The 14273-nt window shown below is 38.5% G+C and overlaps 1 protein-coding gene across 1 annotated transcript; it reads right to left on the reverse strand.

The window, feature by feature from the left end:
• Positions 1-2288: 2288 nt before the first annotated feature.
• NPY5R (neuropeptide Y receptor Y5) lies at positions 2289-3653 on the reverse strand. Its single transcript, XM_055435002.2, has one exon. It carries the CDS (start codon positions 3627-3629, stop codon positions 2289-2291), a length of 1341 nt encoding a protein of 446 aa, XP_055290977.1. The 5' UTR covers positions 3630-3653.
• Positions 3654-14273: the final 10620 nt, after the last annotated feature.

The following is a 14273-nucleotide window of genomic DNA, read 5'->3' on the forward strand; positions in this document are numbered from 1 at the left end:
TTGCAGCTGAAGATGGAGAAGCTCTATACAGTCAGGAAGAACAAGACTGGGAGCTGACTGTGGCTCAGATCATGAACTCCTCATTGCAAAATTCAGATTTAAATGGAAGAAAGTAGGGAAAACCACTAGGAAGCATTACTACAAACAAGGGTAGTGGAGGTAATGGAATTCCAGCTGAGTTATTTAAAATCCTAAATGGTGATGCTGTTGAAATGCTGCACTCAATATGCCAGCAAATTTGGAAAAAGTCAGCAGTGGCCACAGGACTACAAAAGGTCAGTTTTCATTCCAACCGCAAAGAAGGGTAATACTAAAGAATGATCAAACTACAGCATAATTGTGCTCATTTCACATACTAGCAAGGTAATCCTTCAAGCTATGCTATAACGGTACATGAACTGAGAACTTCCAGATGTACAAATTGGACTTAGTAAAGGCAGAGAAGCCAGAAATCAAATTGCCAACATCCGCTGGATCACAGAAAAAGCAAGAGAAATCCAGAGAAACACTCTCTTTTGCTTCATTGACCGTGTTAAAGCCTTGACTGTGTGGATCACGACTGTGGAAAATTCTTAAAGAGATGGGAATATCAGACCAGCTTACCTGCCTCCTGAGAAACCTGTATACAGGTCAAAAAGCAACAGTTAGAAATATCAATAACCTCAGATAAGCAGATGATACCATCCTAGTGACAGAAAGTAAAGAGGAACCTAAAGAGCCTCCTGATGGTGAAAGAGAAAAGTGAAAAATCTAACTTAAAACCCAACATTCAAAAAACTATGATCATGGTATCAGTCCCATCACTTCATGGCAAATAGATGGGGAAACAATGGAAACAGTGACAGACTTTATTTTCTTGGGATCCAAAATCACTGCAGATGGTGACTGTAGCCCTGAAATTAAAAGATGTTTGCTCTTTGGAAGAAAAGCTATGACAAACCTAGACAGGGTATTAAAAAGCACAGACATTACTTTGCTGACAAAGGTCCATATAGTCAAAGCTATGGTTTTTGCAGTAGTCATATATAGATGTGAGAGTTGACCCATACAGAAGGCTGAATGCCAAAGAACTGATGCTTTCAAACTGTGGTGCTGGAGAAGCTTCTTGAGAGTCCCTTGGACAGCAGGAGTTCTAACCAGTCAACCCTAAAGGAAATAAATCCTGAATATTCATTGGAAGGACTGACACTGAAGCTGAACCATCAATACTTTGGACAACTGATACAAAGAGCCAACTCACTGGAAAAGCAAAACTAACAAAACTCTTTCCCTGATGCTGGGAAAGATTGAGGGCAGGTGGAGAAGGGGTCAACAGAGATGAGATGGTTGGATGGCATCATCGGCTCAATGGACATGAGTTTAAGCAAACTCCAGGAGGTGGTGAAAGACAGGTAAGCCTGGCATGCAGCAGTCTATGGGGTTGCAAAGAGTTGGACACGACTTAGCAACTGAACAACAACTAGGGTAGTGATAATAAACTGATAACTTGAGCAATCATCAACGATAGGAAGTAAATATTTTCCTGTGAAGGTTCCAAAACTGTACCCACTGTTGGCAATTATTTTATGACTTAGGCTTATATCCAACGGGGAATTCCCTAGTGACTTAGCAATAAAGAATCCACCTGCCAATGCAGGAGATGGGGTCCCATCCACGGGTTGGGAAGATTCCCTGGAGGATGAAATAGCAACCCATCTAGTATTCTTGTGTGGGAAATCCCATGGACAGAGGAGCATGCACCCTCAAAGAGTCAGACATGACTTAGTGACTAAAGAAGAACAACAACATATATCTGTCATTTAGTTATGGTCTTCTGGGCATACTAAAAGTTTTCTGTATTTTCAGAAGTAAAATATTAAGAAATATGTGAAGTAAAAATGAAGAATAACAGATATTCCTCATATTTGAAATTAAATGTCTTAGGAAAAATAAGATTTTTTACTTAAAATTTTGAACAAAAAATACTGAGATGGTTAAATAAAATTTTTATTTTAAGCAGGAACTTACAATTCATTGGTTTACAGACAAGCTGAAATGGAAGGTAATATAACTACTCTTTAAAATGAAATTATAGACTGGATTGACAATGACTTTACACAACTAAATGAATTTATCTTATATAACACATTAAAATTATCTTCTATATATTATGAACTGACGTCCAAATCTACAGCTCTTATACATAAACTCCACATGTTAACAAAACTTGTTGATTATAAATGCATAGTTACTATGAATATATTTTATGTGATCACCACACTTTTTTCCTCCTTAGTAAACACTGAGAATTATGACACATGCAGACAGTGTATAAGAGACCTTAAGTCAGCTTTGATCCCATTATTAAGAAATCCATACAGAATTGGATTAAGACAACAGGACATCATGCCTAGCAAGTGACATATGCAATACACCAACTTGAAATGTCTGTTTGAGATCAGGTTATCATTAAAATCGGTCACCACGTGGAAAAGGTGTAGCGGCATCCAGCTCACCGCAAACACTAGTATTAAGATAGTCAGTCTGTAGAAAACACTTCGAGATCTCTTCTTAATTCTCATGATAGATTGGTTTACTCTCATCTCATGAACATCTGAGTTTTCTTCCGGTTTCACCTCAAAGCAGGTGGGCACCCCTGGTATGAGCTTACTGGATGAAGGGAGCGGACTCCTCCTAGAGCCTGCGTGCTCCAGAAGCCTTCCGGGGCGGTTCTCCAGAGGCAGCCTGGCTGGGGCGGGCAGCACACAGGCCGTCTTCTTGCTGTACCGCCTTCTGTGCTTCCTGATGAATGAGTAGCTCCACTTCTGGCTGCTGGGGAGCTTCACTTGGGGCCCACTCTTTTGGGAAGGATGGAGAGTTAAGTTGATCATCTCTTTTTCTTCCAGTTGGTTTTCTTTGTTGGACAATCCACAGCTTATACTCCTGCAGACACTAGTGTGACTTACAGTTAGACAAACTAAGGGAAGAATATACTGAACAAGCAATAAAGAGATAGTGAAAGCAATTCGGTATGCATCAGATGGCCACGACTCGACACATAGATACCTGTTACTCAGCAATGCCGAGCCAAAGGTCTCCTGAAGTTCCACGAGGCTGTGAAACACTGGGAGAGGAGAACACATTGCAAAACCCAGTGTCCAGACAGTGGCGATCAGGAAATAGCCATGGTTAGCCGTTAAATGATTAGATACAGGATGTTTTATCATATGATACCTGACAATAGCGATGGATATTAAAATTAAAGTGGAAACCAAAACCGTCACACATTGAAGGAAAGGCATAATGTGACACATTACCCTGCCAAACATCCACTGATCCAGCAAGACCGAGGTCAGTGTGAAAGGTGAGCAAAACAGCACAACCAAGATATCAGAGAAGGCCAGGTTCCCTATGAGGAAGTTGACTGTAGTCTTCTGATTTCGCTTCCTCATGAGAGCCATCAAAATAAGCAGATTCCCCATAAAACCGAGAAGACTTACAAGTGTATAGAGTCCAATCAAAAAATACTGCAAGTCATCAACACTGCTTTTATAGTCATCCCAGACTGGGAAATCAGAGTTCCGAAGGGCAACAGTATTGTTCTCGCCAGCAAATGTCTTGTTATAATAATCCTTGAGCTCTGAATCCATATTATACTCCTGCTTGGAATAGAAAGATACTAGTTAGGAACTAAAAAAAAAAACAAAAACAAAAAAAACACCATGACAACTATAAATTAATCCATCTAGAAGGAAACAAAATTTTACCATTTTCTCCTGTTACCTTATTAATTTACTAAGAAAGGTTACTGAAGTCTTTACCTGGCACCAAGTACAGTACAAATATCAGCCATAACAATTATAGTAAGTTTAAATCTATCATCATTATTTCTATGGTGTTTTGACTCATGTTAAAACAGTAGACCAAAAAAGAAAAAAAAGTAGCCCTGTTTTTTTCACTTATGTAGGAAAAATGTAAGGGAAGGAAAAGGAAAATGTGGATAAGAACTTCAAGATATCTACTTATAATAGTTAATTAATACTTTTGTCTAATGGAGATACATGTTGTAGTCGTATCTTAAGTATTTCTTTCTATCCTACATCAATCAAGGTCAAACTTAAAAGTAACCTGCCCTAAACTATTCCTTGATCTATTCAACTGGATGTGATCTCCTCTGAATCCCCACATATTTCTGTTTATAGAGTCTGATACTATATGACACAATTTGCTTTGCACTGTAAGTATAATAAAAACAAGTTTATCTTATTTATGTATAAGCAATGGGAAAGCAGAAACTGTCCTATACTCACTGTGATATCGACCATGAAACATGGCACAGTAACTTCATCATAAGTAAATATATGTGGGAAAATGAAAAATTCAAACCAGAGTCTAATATCCCAAACACATTAAGTTCATAAAATCTTCAGATTTGAGCTTCTCAAGTGTAGATACACTATCTTATTACCTACATGTAAGGAGTACGCACTAAGTAAATGTTTATCACATGATACTGTTGACTAGGTGAACACAATCTTGAAAGCAAAATCATCCTGTGATTAATTCTTAGTTCTCTGAGACCTGCAGATTATCATGAATTAAACCACTGACCAGCTAGCTGATGGTATATTTAAAAACAAAATTTATTATTTTTTAATTTAAAAATTGAAAATAAGTTTCAGCCTTAAAAAGACTGAATAAATTCATTTTGTTTAAGGAAGATATTATAGCATAAAGAAGTGATACTAATATCAGTTCAGTTCAGTTCAGTTCAGTCGCTCAGTTGTGTCCGACTCTCCGCGACCCCATGAATCACAGCACGCCAGGCCTCCCTGTCCATCACCAACTCCCGGGGTTCACTCAAACTCATGTTCACAGAGTCGGTGATGCCATCCAGCCATCTCATTCTCGGTCGTCCCCTTCTCATCACGCTCCCAACCTTTCCCAGCATCAGAGTCTTTTCCAGTGAGTCAACTCGTCGCATGAGGTGGCCAAAGTATTTACTGCAGTTTCAGCTTTAGCATCAGTCCTTCCAATGAACACCCAGGATCGATCTCCCTTAGAATGGACTGGTTGGATCTCCTTGCAGTACAAGGGACTCTCAAGAGTCTTCTCCAGCACCACAGTTCAAAAGCATCAATTCTTCGGCGATCAGCTTTCTTCACAGTCCAACTCTCACATCCATACATGACCACGGGAAAAACCATAGCCTTGACTAGATGGACCTTGGTTGGCAAAGTAGTGTCTCCGCTTTTTAATATACTATCAAGGTTGGTCATAACTTTCCTTCCAAGGAGTAAGCGTCTTTTAATTTCATGGCTGCAATCAGCATCCACAGTGGTTTTGGAGGGCCAAAAAATAAAGATGGCACTGTTTCCACTGTTTTTCTATCTATTTCCCATGAAGTGATTGGACCAGATGCCATGATCTTTGTTTTCTGAATGTTGAGCTTCAAGCCAACCTTTTCACTCTCCTCTTTCACTTTCATCAAGAGGCTTTTGAGTTCCTCTTCACTTTCTGCAATAAGGGTAGTGTCATCTGCATATCTGATATAACATCCCATAAATTTTGTCACCTCAAGGATATTAATAACATTAATAACACAATGGTATTACTTATTTACTGTTACATATTACAGATTTGACAATATTGTCTAAAGAACTACACAATTGCCTATAATATATCAAGAAGAGGCAAAAGGAAAACCTTCTCCCCTTTAAAAAAAAGCAAGCACTTCCCATTTTTTTCTAAACAAGAATATCCTATAGAATACTCAGGATAGCAACAGTTTGTTAATTCTGATGAGTATACCTTGTAACAGAGATCCTGATATAGATAGATAAAAATAGGTAGACGGATATATATATATATATGGATATATATGGAGATACAAATATTTTAGATACATATATCTTAAAAAATCAGTGTAAGTTTAGCAATATATTTCTAGATCTATAGTTGGGTGGTTCCAAATAGGAAAAGGAGTATGTCATGGCTGTATATTGTCACCTTGCTTATTTAACTTATATGCAGAGTACATCATGAGGAATGCTGGGCTGGAAGAAGCACAAGCTGGAATCAAGATTGCTGGGAGAAATATCAATCACCTCAGATATGCAGATGACACCACCCTTATGGCAGAAAGTGAAGAGGAACTCAAAATCCTCTTGAGGAAAGTGAAAGAGGAGAGTGAAAAGGTTGGCTTGAAGCTCAACATTCAGAAAACTAAGATCATGGCATCTGGTCCCATCACTTCATGGGATATAGATGGAAAAATAGTGGAAACAGTGTCAGACTCTTTTTTGGGCTCCAAAACCACTGCGGATGCTGATTGCAGCCATGAAATTAAAAGACACTTACTCCTTGGAAGGAAAGTTATGACCAACCTAGATAGTATATTAAAAAGTAGAGTCATTACTTTGCCAACCAAGGTCCGTCTAGTCAAGGCTATGGTTTTTCCCGTGGTCATGTATGGATGTGAGAGTTGGACTGTGAAGAAAGCTGATCGCCGAAGAATTGATGCTTTTGAACTGTGGTGTTGGAGAAGACTCTTGAGAGTCCCTTGGACTGCAAGGAGATCCAACCAGTCTATCCTAAAGGAGGTCAGTCCTGGGTGTTCACTGGAAGGACTGATGTTGAAGCTGAAACTCCAATACTTTGACCACCTCATGCGACGAGTTGACTCACTGGAAAAGACTCTGATGCTGGGAAGGATTGGGGGCGGGATGAGAAGGGGACAAAGAGAATGAGATGGCTGGATGGCATCACCGACTTGGTGGACATGAGTTTGAGTGAACTCCGGGAGTTGGTGATGGGTAGGGAGGCCTGGCGTGCTGTGACTCATGGTGTTGCAAAAAGTCGGACGCAACTGAGCAACTGAACTAACTGAACTGATAGTTGGGTAATTATGTTTAAAACTATAAAAATACATATATATTTAAATTAATAATAAACAGTTATCTTCTACTTATAAGGGACATGTGACAATAAATTTCCAAAGGGCAAATCTTATTGTGCACATACCTTTGTCAAGTAAACATACAGCAATTTTCAAATAGCATGATGTAACTATTGCTGTACTATGAGAAACTTAAAAGTTTTTTTCACAACTTCTATAAAAGATTCTATATTATTAAATTTCTGAAGGCCAATTGCATTTCTCTAAAGTGAGACATCACTCAGTCATGTCTGACTCTTTGACCATGGAATTCCCCAGACCAGAATACTGGCGTGGGTTGTCTTCCCTTCTCCAGGGGATGTTCCCAACTGAGGGATCCAACCCAGGTCTCCCACATTGCAGGTGGTTCCTTTACCAGGAAAGACCCTTTGAAAGATAAATGAATTCAAAAGTTCAGGATCTACATGGGGAACACATGTACACCCGGGGCAGATTCATGTCAGTGTATGGCATAACCAATACAATAATGTAATTAACCTTTAATTAAAATAAATGAATTAAAAACAAAGTTCAGGATCTTATTCATTTATTCTTAGGTGTTAATCAATAATTTACACTGATACTGTCTCAAGTTGAAAAAGATAACAGTAGGTATGTTAGTTACTCAACAGGCTTACTGATTCATCCCACTCATCATATTCACAGTCAATGGGCTTCCTGCCGCTCCCCAGGACAGGTCCATGAGCTTCTAATCAGAGCAGCCGGATTGGCCTTCCTGCCTCATTTCCTGAGCTCCAGTGACCCCCTGGATCCGTTTGGTTTCTTCCCCATCCTATTTACATTCATAGTCTGTAAGGCTGCTTGTTACTATGGTTCCTTTATACTAGCCTATTTTCTCTGGACTCCCTTTTTGAAAACAGTCCTTTTTAGTTGTACATCAGTAGCTACTCATTGTCCCCCCTGCGACAAAGGAAAGGACAGAGAGAAACTTCACAGTATACTTAATAATGGCTTTGTGTTTTCTCAGTCAGTTCAATCTCTCAGTCGTGTCCGACTCTTTGCGACCCCATGAATCACAGCACGCCAGGTTTCCCTGTCCATCACCAACTCCCGGAGTTCACTCAAACTCATGTCCATCGAGTCGGTGATGCCATCCAGTCATCTCATTCTCTGTCGTCCCCTTCTCATCCCGCCCCCAATCCCTCCCAACATCAGAGTCTTTTCCAGTGAGTCAATTCGTCGCATGAGGTGGCCAAAGTATTGGAGTTTCAGCTTCAACAACATCACAGTTCTTTAAGCATCGATTCTTCGGCGATCAGCTTTCTTCACAGTCTAACTCTCACATCCATACATGACCACGGGAAAAACTATAGCCTTGACTAGGCGGACCTTGGTTGGCAAAGTAATGTCTCTGCTTTTTAATATACTACCAAGGTTGGTCATAACTTTCCTTCCAAGGAGTAAGTGTCTTTTAATTTCATGTCTGCAATCAGCATCTGCAGTGATTTTGGAGCCCAAATAAATAAAGTCTGACACTGTTTCCCCTGTTTCCCCATCTATTTCCCAACATCTATATGTTGTATATAGTAGATGCTAAATAAATATGTTAACTTAATCAACTTTCAAAAGTAGTTTAATTTTATCGCTTTAAAATAGGAGAAATGAGTCATCCTGGGAACATGGACAAATTTATCATGAGTATGACTATATGTGTATATATATGTGCACCTGTGTGCTTAGTCATGTCTGACTCTTCGCAACCCCATGGACTGTAAACCGCCAGACTCCTCTGTCCATGAAATTTTCCAGGTGAGAATACTGGAGCAGGTTGTCATTTTCTCTTCCACAGCATCTTCCTGACTCAGGGATGGAACCTTGGTCTCCTGCATTGCAGGGAGATTCTTTACCATCTGAGCCATGGGTCTAGTATATGTGTATTTGTAAACATACATACATACATATATGTACATATGTATAAACACGTATATTACAATGTATACAATAATATATGTATTGAATGTATACAGATATATTAACACATATTAATATATTGGCTATTGAATGTCCATTTATATTTTATATTCATATATACTTAATATTCAATGTATGAATATATAGAATATTGAATATATATGCATATGTGTATGTATGTCTATTTATACATACATGTATATTAGAACCACTGAAATTAGACACTGTTTCAAAAGGACCCAAAATGAAATGAAGAGTACCTACATAGACAATTGTGATAATTTACCACGTTTCAACTTTAAATTATGAGCAGGCCTCATTATAAGATGAGTCCTTCACTTTATTTCACTTACAGTGTGTTTTTACAAACTGAAGGTCTGTGGCAACCCTGAATAGAGCAAGCACATCATCACCATTTCTCCAACAGTACATGCTTACTTTGTGTCTTGGTGCCAGATTCAGTGATTCTCTCAATAGTTCCAATTTTTCATGACTACTTATGTTGATCTGTGGTCAGTGATTGTTGATGTACTATTGTAATTGTTTTGGGCACCAGGAACTGTATCCATATAAGATACGACTTAATCCACACACATTGTGTCTGTTTTGACTGCTCCACTATCTGTTCTCCCACCTCTTTCAGTCTCCACAGGCCTCCCTACTCTCTGAGACACAACAATATTGAAATTAGGCCAGTTGTTAATTCTACAGTGGCCCCTAAGCATTCAAGTGAAAGGAAGAGTTTCAAGTCTTTCACTTTAAATCAAAAGCTAGAAACAATTAAGCTTAGTAAGCAAGGCATGTCAAAGGCCCATATAGGCTGAAAGCTTGGTTTCTTGTGCCAAATAGTTAGCCAACTTGTGAATGCAAAAGAGTTCTTGAAGGAAATTAAAATTAATTAAATTTTAATTAACTCCAGTTAATACATGCTGCTGCTGCTAAGTTGCTTCAGTCGTGTCTGACTCTGTGCAAACTCATAGACAGCAGCCTACCAGGCTCCCCCATCCCTGGGATTCTCCAGGCAAGAATGTTAATACATGAATGATTAGTAAAGAAACTGCCTTATTGTAGCTACAGAATAAGCTTTAATGGTCTGGATAAAAGATCAAACTAGTGACATTCCCTTAAACCAAACCCTAATCCAGACCAAGGCTCTAACTCTCTTCAATTCTGTCAAGGCTAAGAGAGGTGAGGAAGCTGCAGAAGAGTCTAAAGCTAGCAGAGATTGGTTCATGAGGATTAAGAAAAGAAGCCTTCTCTATAACCTCAAAGTGCAAGGGGAAGCATCAAGTACTGATGTAGAAGATGCAGCAAGTAATCCAGAAGATCTAGTTCATATAAATAATGAAGGTGGTTACACTTAACAGTGTTTCAATGTAGACAAAACAGTCTTATATTGGAAGAAGATGCCCTCTAGGACTTCCATAGCTAGAGAGGACAAGTCAGTACCTGGCTCCAAAGCTTCAAAGGACAGGATGACTCTCTTGTTAAGGGCTAATGTTCTAGTGACTTTAAATTAAGCCAATGCATGTTTATTATTCAGAGAATACTGGGTCCCTTAAGAATTCTGCTCAGTCTACTCTATCGGTGCTTAATAAATGGAACAAAACCTGTCAAATAGCATGTCTATTGACAACATGGCCTACCAAATTTTTAAGTCTGCTGTTGAGATTTACTGCTCAGAAAAAAAAAAGTTCCTATCAAAATATCACTGTACATTGACAATACAACTGGTCACCCAAAAGGCTGATGAAATGTAAGAGAATTCATGTTGTTTCCATGCCTGCTAACATGACATCCATTCTGCAGCCCATGGATCAAAGTGTAATTTCAACTTTCAAGTCTTATTACTTAAGATAGAGAATTTTGTAAAGCTATATTTGCAGAGTACATCATGAGGAATGCTGGGCTGGAAGAAGCACAAGCTGGAATCAAGATTGCTGGGAGAAATATCAATCACCTCAGATATGCAGATGACACCACCCTTATGGCAGAAAGTGAAGAGGAACTCAAAAGCCTCTTGAGGAAAGTGAAAGAGGAGAGTGAAAAGGTTGGCTTGAAGCTCAGTATTCAGAAAACCAAGATCATGGCATCTGATCCCATCACTTCATGGGAAATAGATGGAAAAACAGTGGAAACAGTGTCAGACTTTATTTTTTGGGCTCCAATTATGGACATGAGTTTGAGTGAACTCCGGGAGTTGGTGATGGACAGGGAGGCCTGGCGTGGTGTGATTCATGGGGTCTCAAAGAGTTTGACACGACTGAGCGACTGAACTGAACTGATAGCTACCAGAGATAATGATTCCTCTGATGGATTTGGGCAAAGTCAATTGGAAAACTTCTAGAAGGTATTCACAATTCTAGATACCATTAAGAATATTTGTGATTTATGAGAACAGTCAACATGTCAATATGAACAGAAGTTGGGAAGAAGATGATTTCAAGCATCATGTTGACTATGAAGAGTCAAGATTCAGTGGAGGAGGTAACTGCACATGTGGTGGAAATAGCAAGCCGAGCCTGAAGAACTAACTGAATTGTTATAATCTCATGATAAAACTTTAAGGGGTGAGGAGTTGCTTCTTATGGATGAGCAAAGAAAGTGGTTTCTTGAAATGGAAACTTCTCCCAGTGAAAATACTGTGAAAGTTGTTGAAGTGACAACAAAGGATTTAGACTATGACATAAATTTAGTTGGTAGAACAGCAGCAGGACTTGAGAGTACTGACTCCAAATTTGAAAGGAGTTCTACTGCAGGTAAAATACTATTGAAGAGCATTGTTTGCTACAGAGAAATCACTCCTAAGAGATACAATTAATGGGACAAATTTCATTGTGTCTTACTTTAAAAAACTGCCACAGCCACCCCAACCTTCTGCAACCATCACTCCACTGATCAGTCAGCAGCCACCAACACTGAGGTAAGACCGTTTACAACAAAAAGTCTATGACTCACTGAAGGCTCAGATGATAGTATTTTTTTTTTTTTTTAGCAATAATGGATTTTTAGTTAAGGTATGTACATTGTTTGGGGGCTCTCCAGATGGTGCTAGTAGTAAAGACTTGCCTGCCAATGCAGGAGGCATAATAAGAGACACTGGGTTCAGAAGATCCCCTGGAGAAGGGCATAGAAACTCACTCCAGTATTCTCTGTCCATGGGATTCTTCCATGGAATTCTCCCTGAGGCCCTTGGGATTCTGTTCACAGGATTCTCCATGGGATTCTCCAAATCCCATGGACAGAGGAGACTGGTAGGCTACAGTTCATAGGCTTGCAAAGAGTCAGACACAACTGAAGCTACCTAGCATGCATGCATGCACATTGTTTTACTAGACATAATATTATTGCATGCTTAATAGGCTATAGTGTAAACATAAGTTTTATATACACTGGAAAATGAAACACTCATGTGACTTGCTTTGTTGTAATGGTCTGGAACCAAGTCTGCAATATGTCTGAGGTTTGCCCCAAAATATCTTCACTGATAAAGACTATCACATAAGAACACAAAACTGAAAAGGTAAAAAATATTTACATTTTTACTTGAATGAAAAAGAAGTACATTAGGTTGTACAGTTGGTGGCTGGTACTATTATATTATAATAGATGCACATAAATATTGAATTCATTAAATAAGGAAAAAAACACTGTCTCATAATTAATCAGATGAAGGAAATGTCATCCTGAATATTCACCGGACATGACAAAACTGAAGGCAACACTTCTATCCTTCTCTAAAAGACACTAATTTACACATAATTTAAAAGGGAGGCCTTTCTTGTTAATGAATAGCTAAGAAAGATCAGTTGTTCCTTTATTCATTCAACCAGCATTTATTGAACATCTAATATGCTAGGTGCTTTGCTAGGCTCTGGCAGAAGAAGGATAACTGATACAAGGTATGATGTGAAGAATATTCTGAGAGATTAATTAAAGGTCTCTGATGAGTTACTGGAGAAGGAAATGGCAACCGACTCCAGTGTTCTTGCCTGGAGAATCCCAGGGACGGGGGAGCTTGGTGGGCTTCCGTCTATGGTGTCACACAGAGTCGGACACGACTGAAGTGACTTAGCAGATGAGTTACTGCAGACTACAATTGTCCCATACACGAAAGGCCCTTGATGGATGATGAATAAATGAAAGAAAGGCATTCTCCTAATATCTTTTTTTCACTACAGCTTGAACACTTGTATTTCTGGGGAATCCTATGAATATTTATTTGTACCTGTTGATAGATTAAATTATCTTTTTTTCCCTTATGCTTTCTCTCACTGCACCTTCATTCACCATTCATTTGTTCATTTTGTTTTACTGTGACTGTGTGGTTAAACTTTCTGTGCTCTTCCTGAAGTGCCACTCCACCCCAAGTACACACATAACACCTAAGATCATGCTCGACACTAAAGGAACCTTCTGTAAAATTTTTCTTGGATGGATAACTTCTCACAACTAAATAATGGATATTGCAAATGAGAGAAGGGGGCAAAGAAGGAATGTTAAATTGTTTCTTTCAAAGTGTCTCCTTGAAGCCTAGGAACATTTTGAACATCAGGAAAATTCTGTCTAATAAGATTCAAGTCTTCCGTTTCTTTACTTGAAAAATTTATAGTATAGGAATAACTTTAAAATGAAAGGTGAAAAAACATAGAGGGTTTCTTTCCTTAAACTTACCCCCTAATTTCTCTTTATTCCTGAAAAACACAATAAACAAGCCTATAATGGAAATGGAAATCTCTTTAATAACGATCTGCTTTTCAACAAGTGTTGTGATGAATGTTGTACAATTTTATGCAGCATAAATGTTTAAGAGATAATAAAAATAATATTAAATGTGAACTTCTCTTCATCTTAGATCACTAGAGAAATTATGAAATAAAGAATGTTTTTAAAATGAAATATTATTTTAGAAGAAATCCAATATTGACTGTGTAAAACTTTGTGGTGCCTAATTTTTGTTCATTCTTTTATACCTGGTTTTAACCCCCCTCCCCGCTCAGAATTCCCAGGCTGCAACATCAAACTTTCATCCTCAGAGTAACAAGTGAAAGAAACAAAAGTTCCTGGTCCAACTGTGGTGACATGTTTTAAAAAGCAGTATCTTGTAAAGACACTGTAATTTTGTTATATTGTAATTGTTTATAAAAATTGACCTATATGTGACACCAAGACAAATGGAATCTTGTGAATAGACTTTCAGTATTTTAATAGTTCTTAAAAAGAATGGGAGAAGCTGCATGGAACTCAAGAGGACACAGAAGTGCTGAGCTTATACATTTAAATAAGGTCGCTTTGCTGTGATCTTTTCCCGCCTTATGGAAATACACATCTTTCTTCTTCTTCTAATCACACAAAAGAATAAAATACGTGCATTTTTCCCCCTCTAGCAAAGATAAAATATCACCTATTGCCTACTTTGCTGTGA

The sequence above is a fragment of the Moschus berezovskii genome, chromosome 5 (genome assembly GCF_049115385.1).
Source record: "Moschus berezovskii isolate FMDL1 chromosome 5, NW_MosBer_1.0, whole genome shotgun sequence".
Classification (NCBI taxonomy): Eukaryota; Metazoa; Chordata; class Mammalia; order Artiodactyla; family Moschidae; genus Moschus; species Moschus berezovskii.

Bases quoted from the DNA above. Each gene is read 5' to 3' on its own strand.
- NPY5R (XM_055435002.2), bottom strand. From the start codon at position 3,629: ATGGATTCAGAGCTCAAGGATTATTATAACAAGACATTTGCTGGCGAG.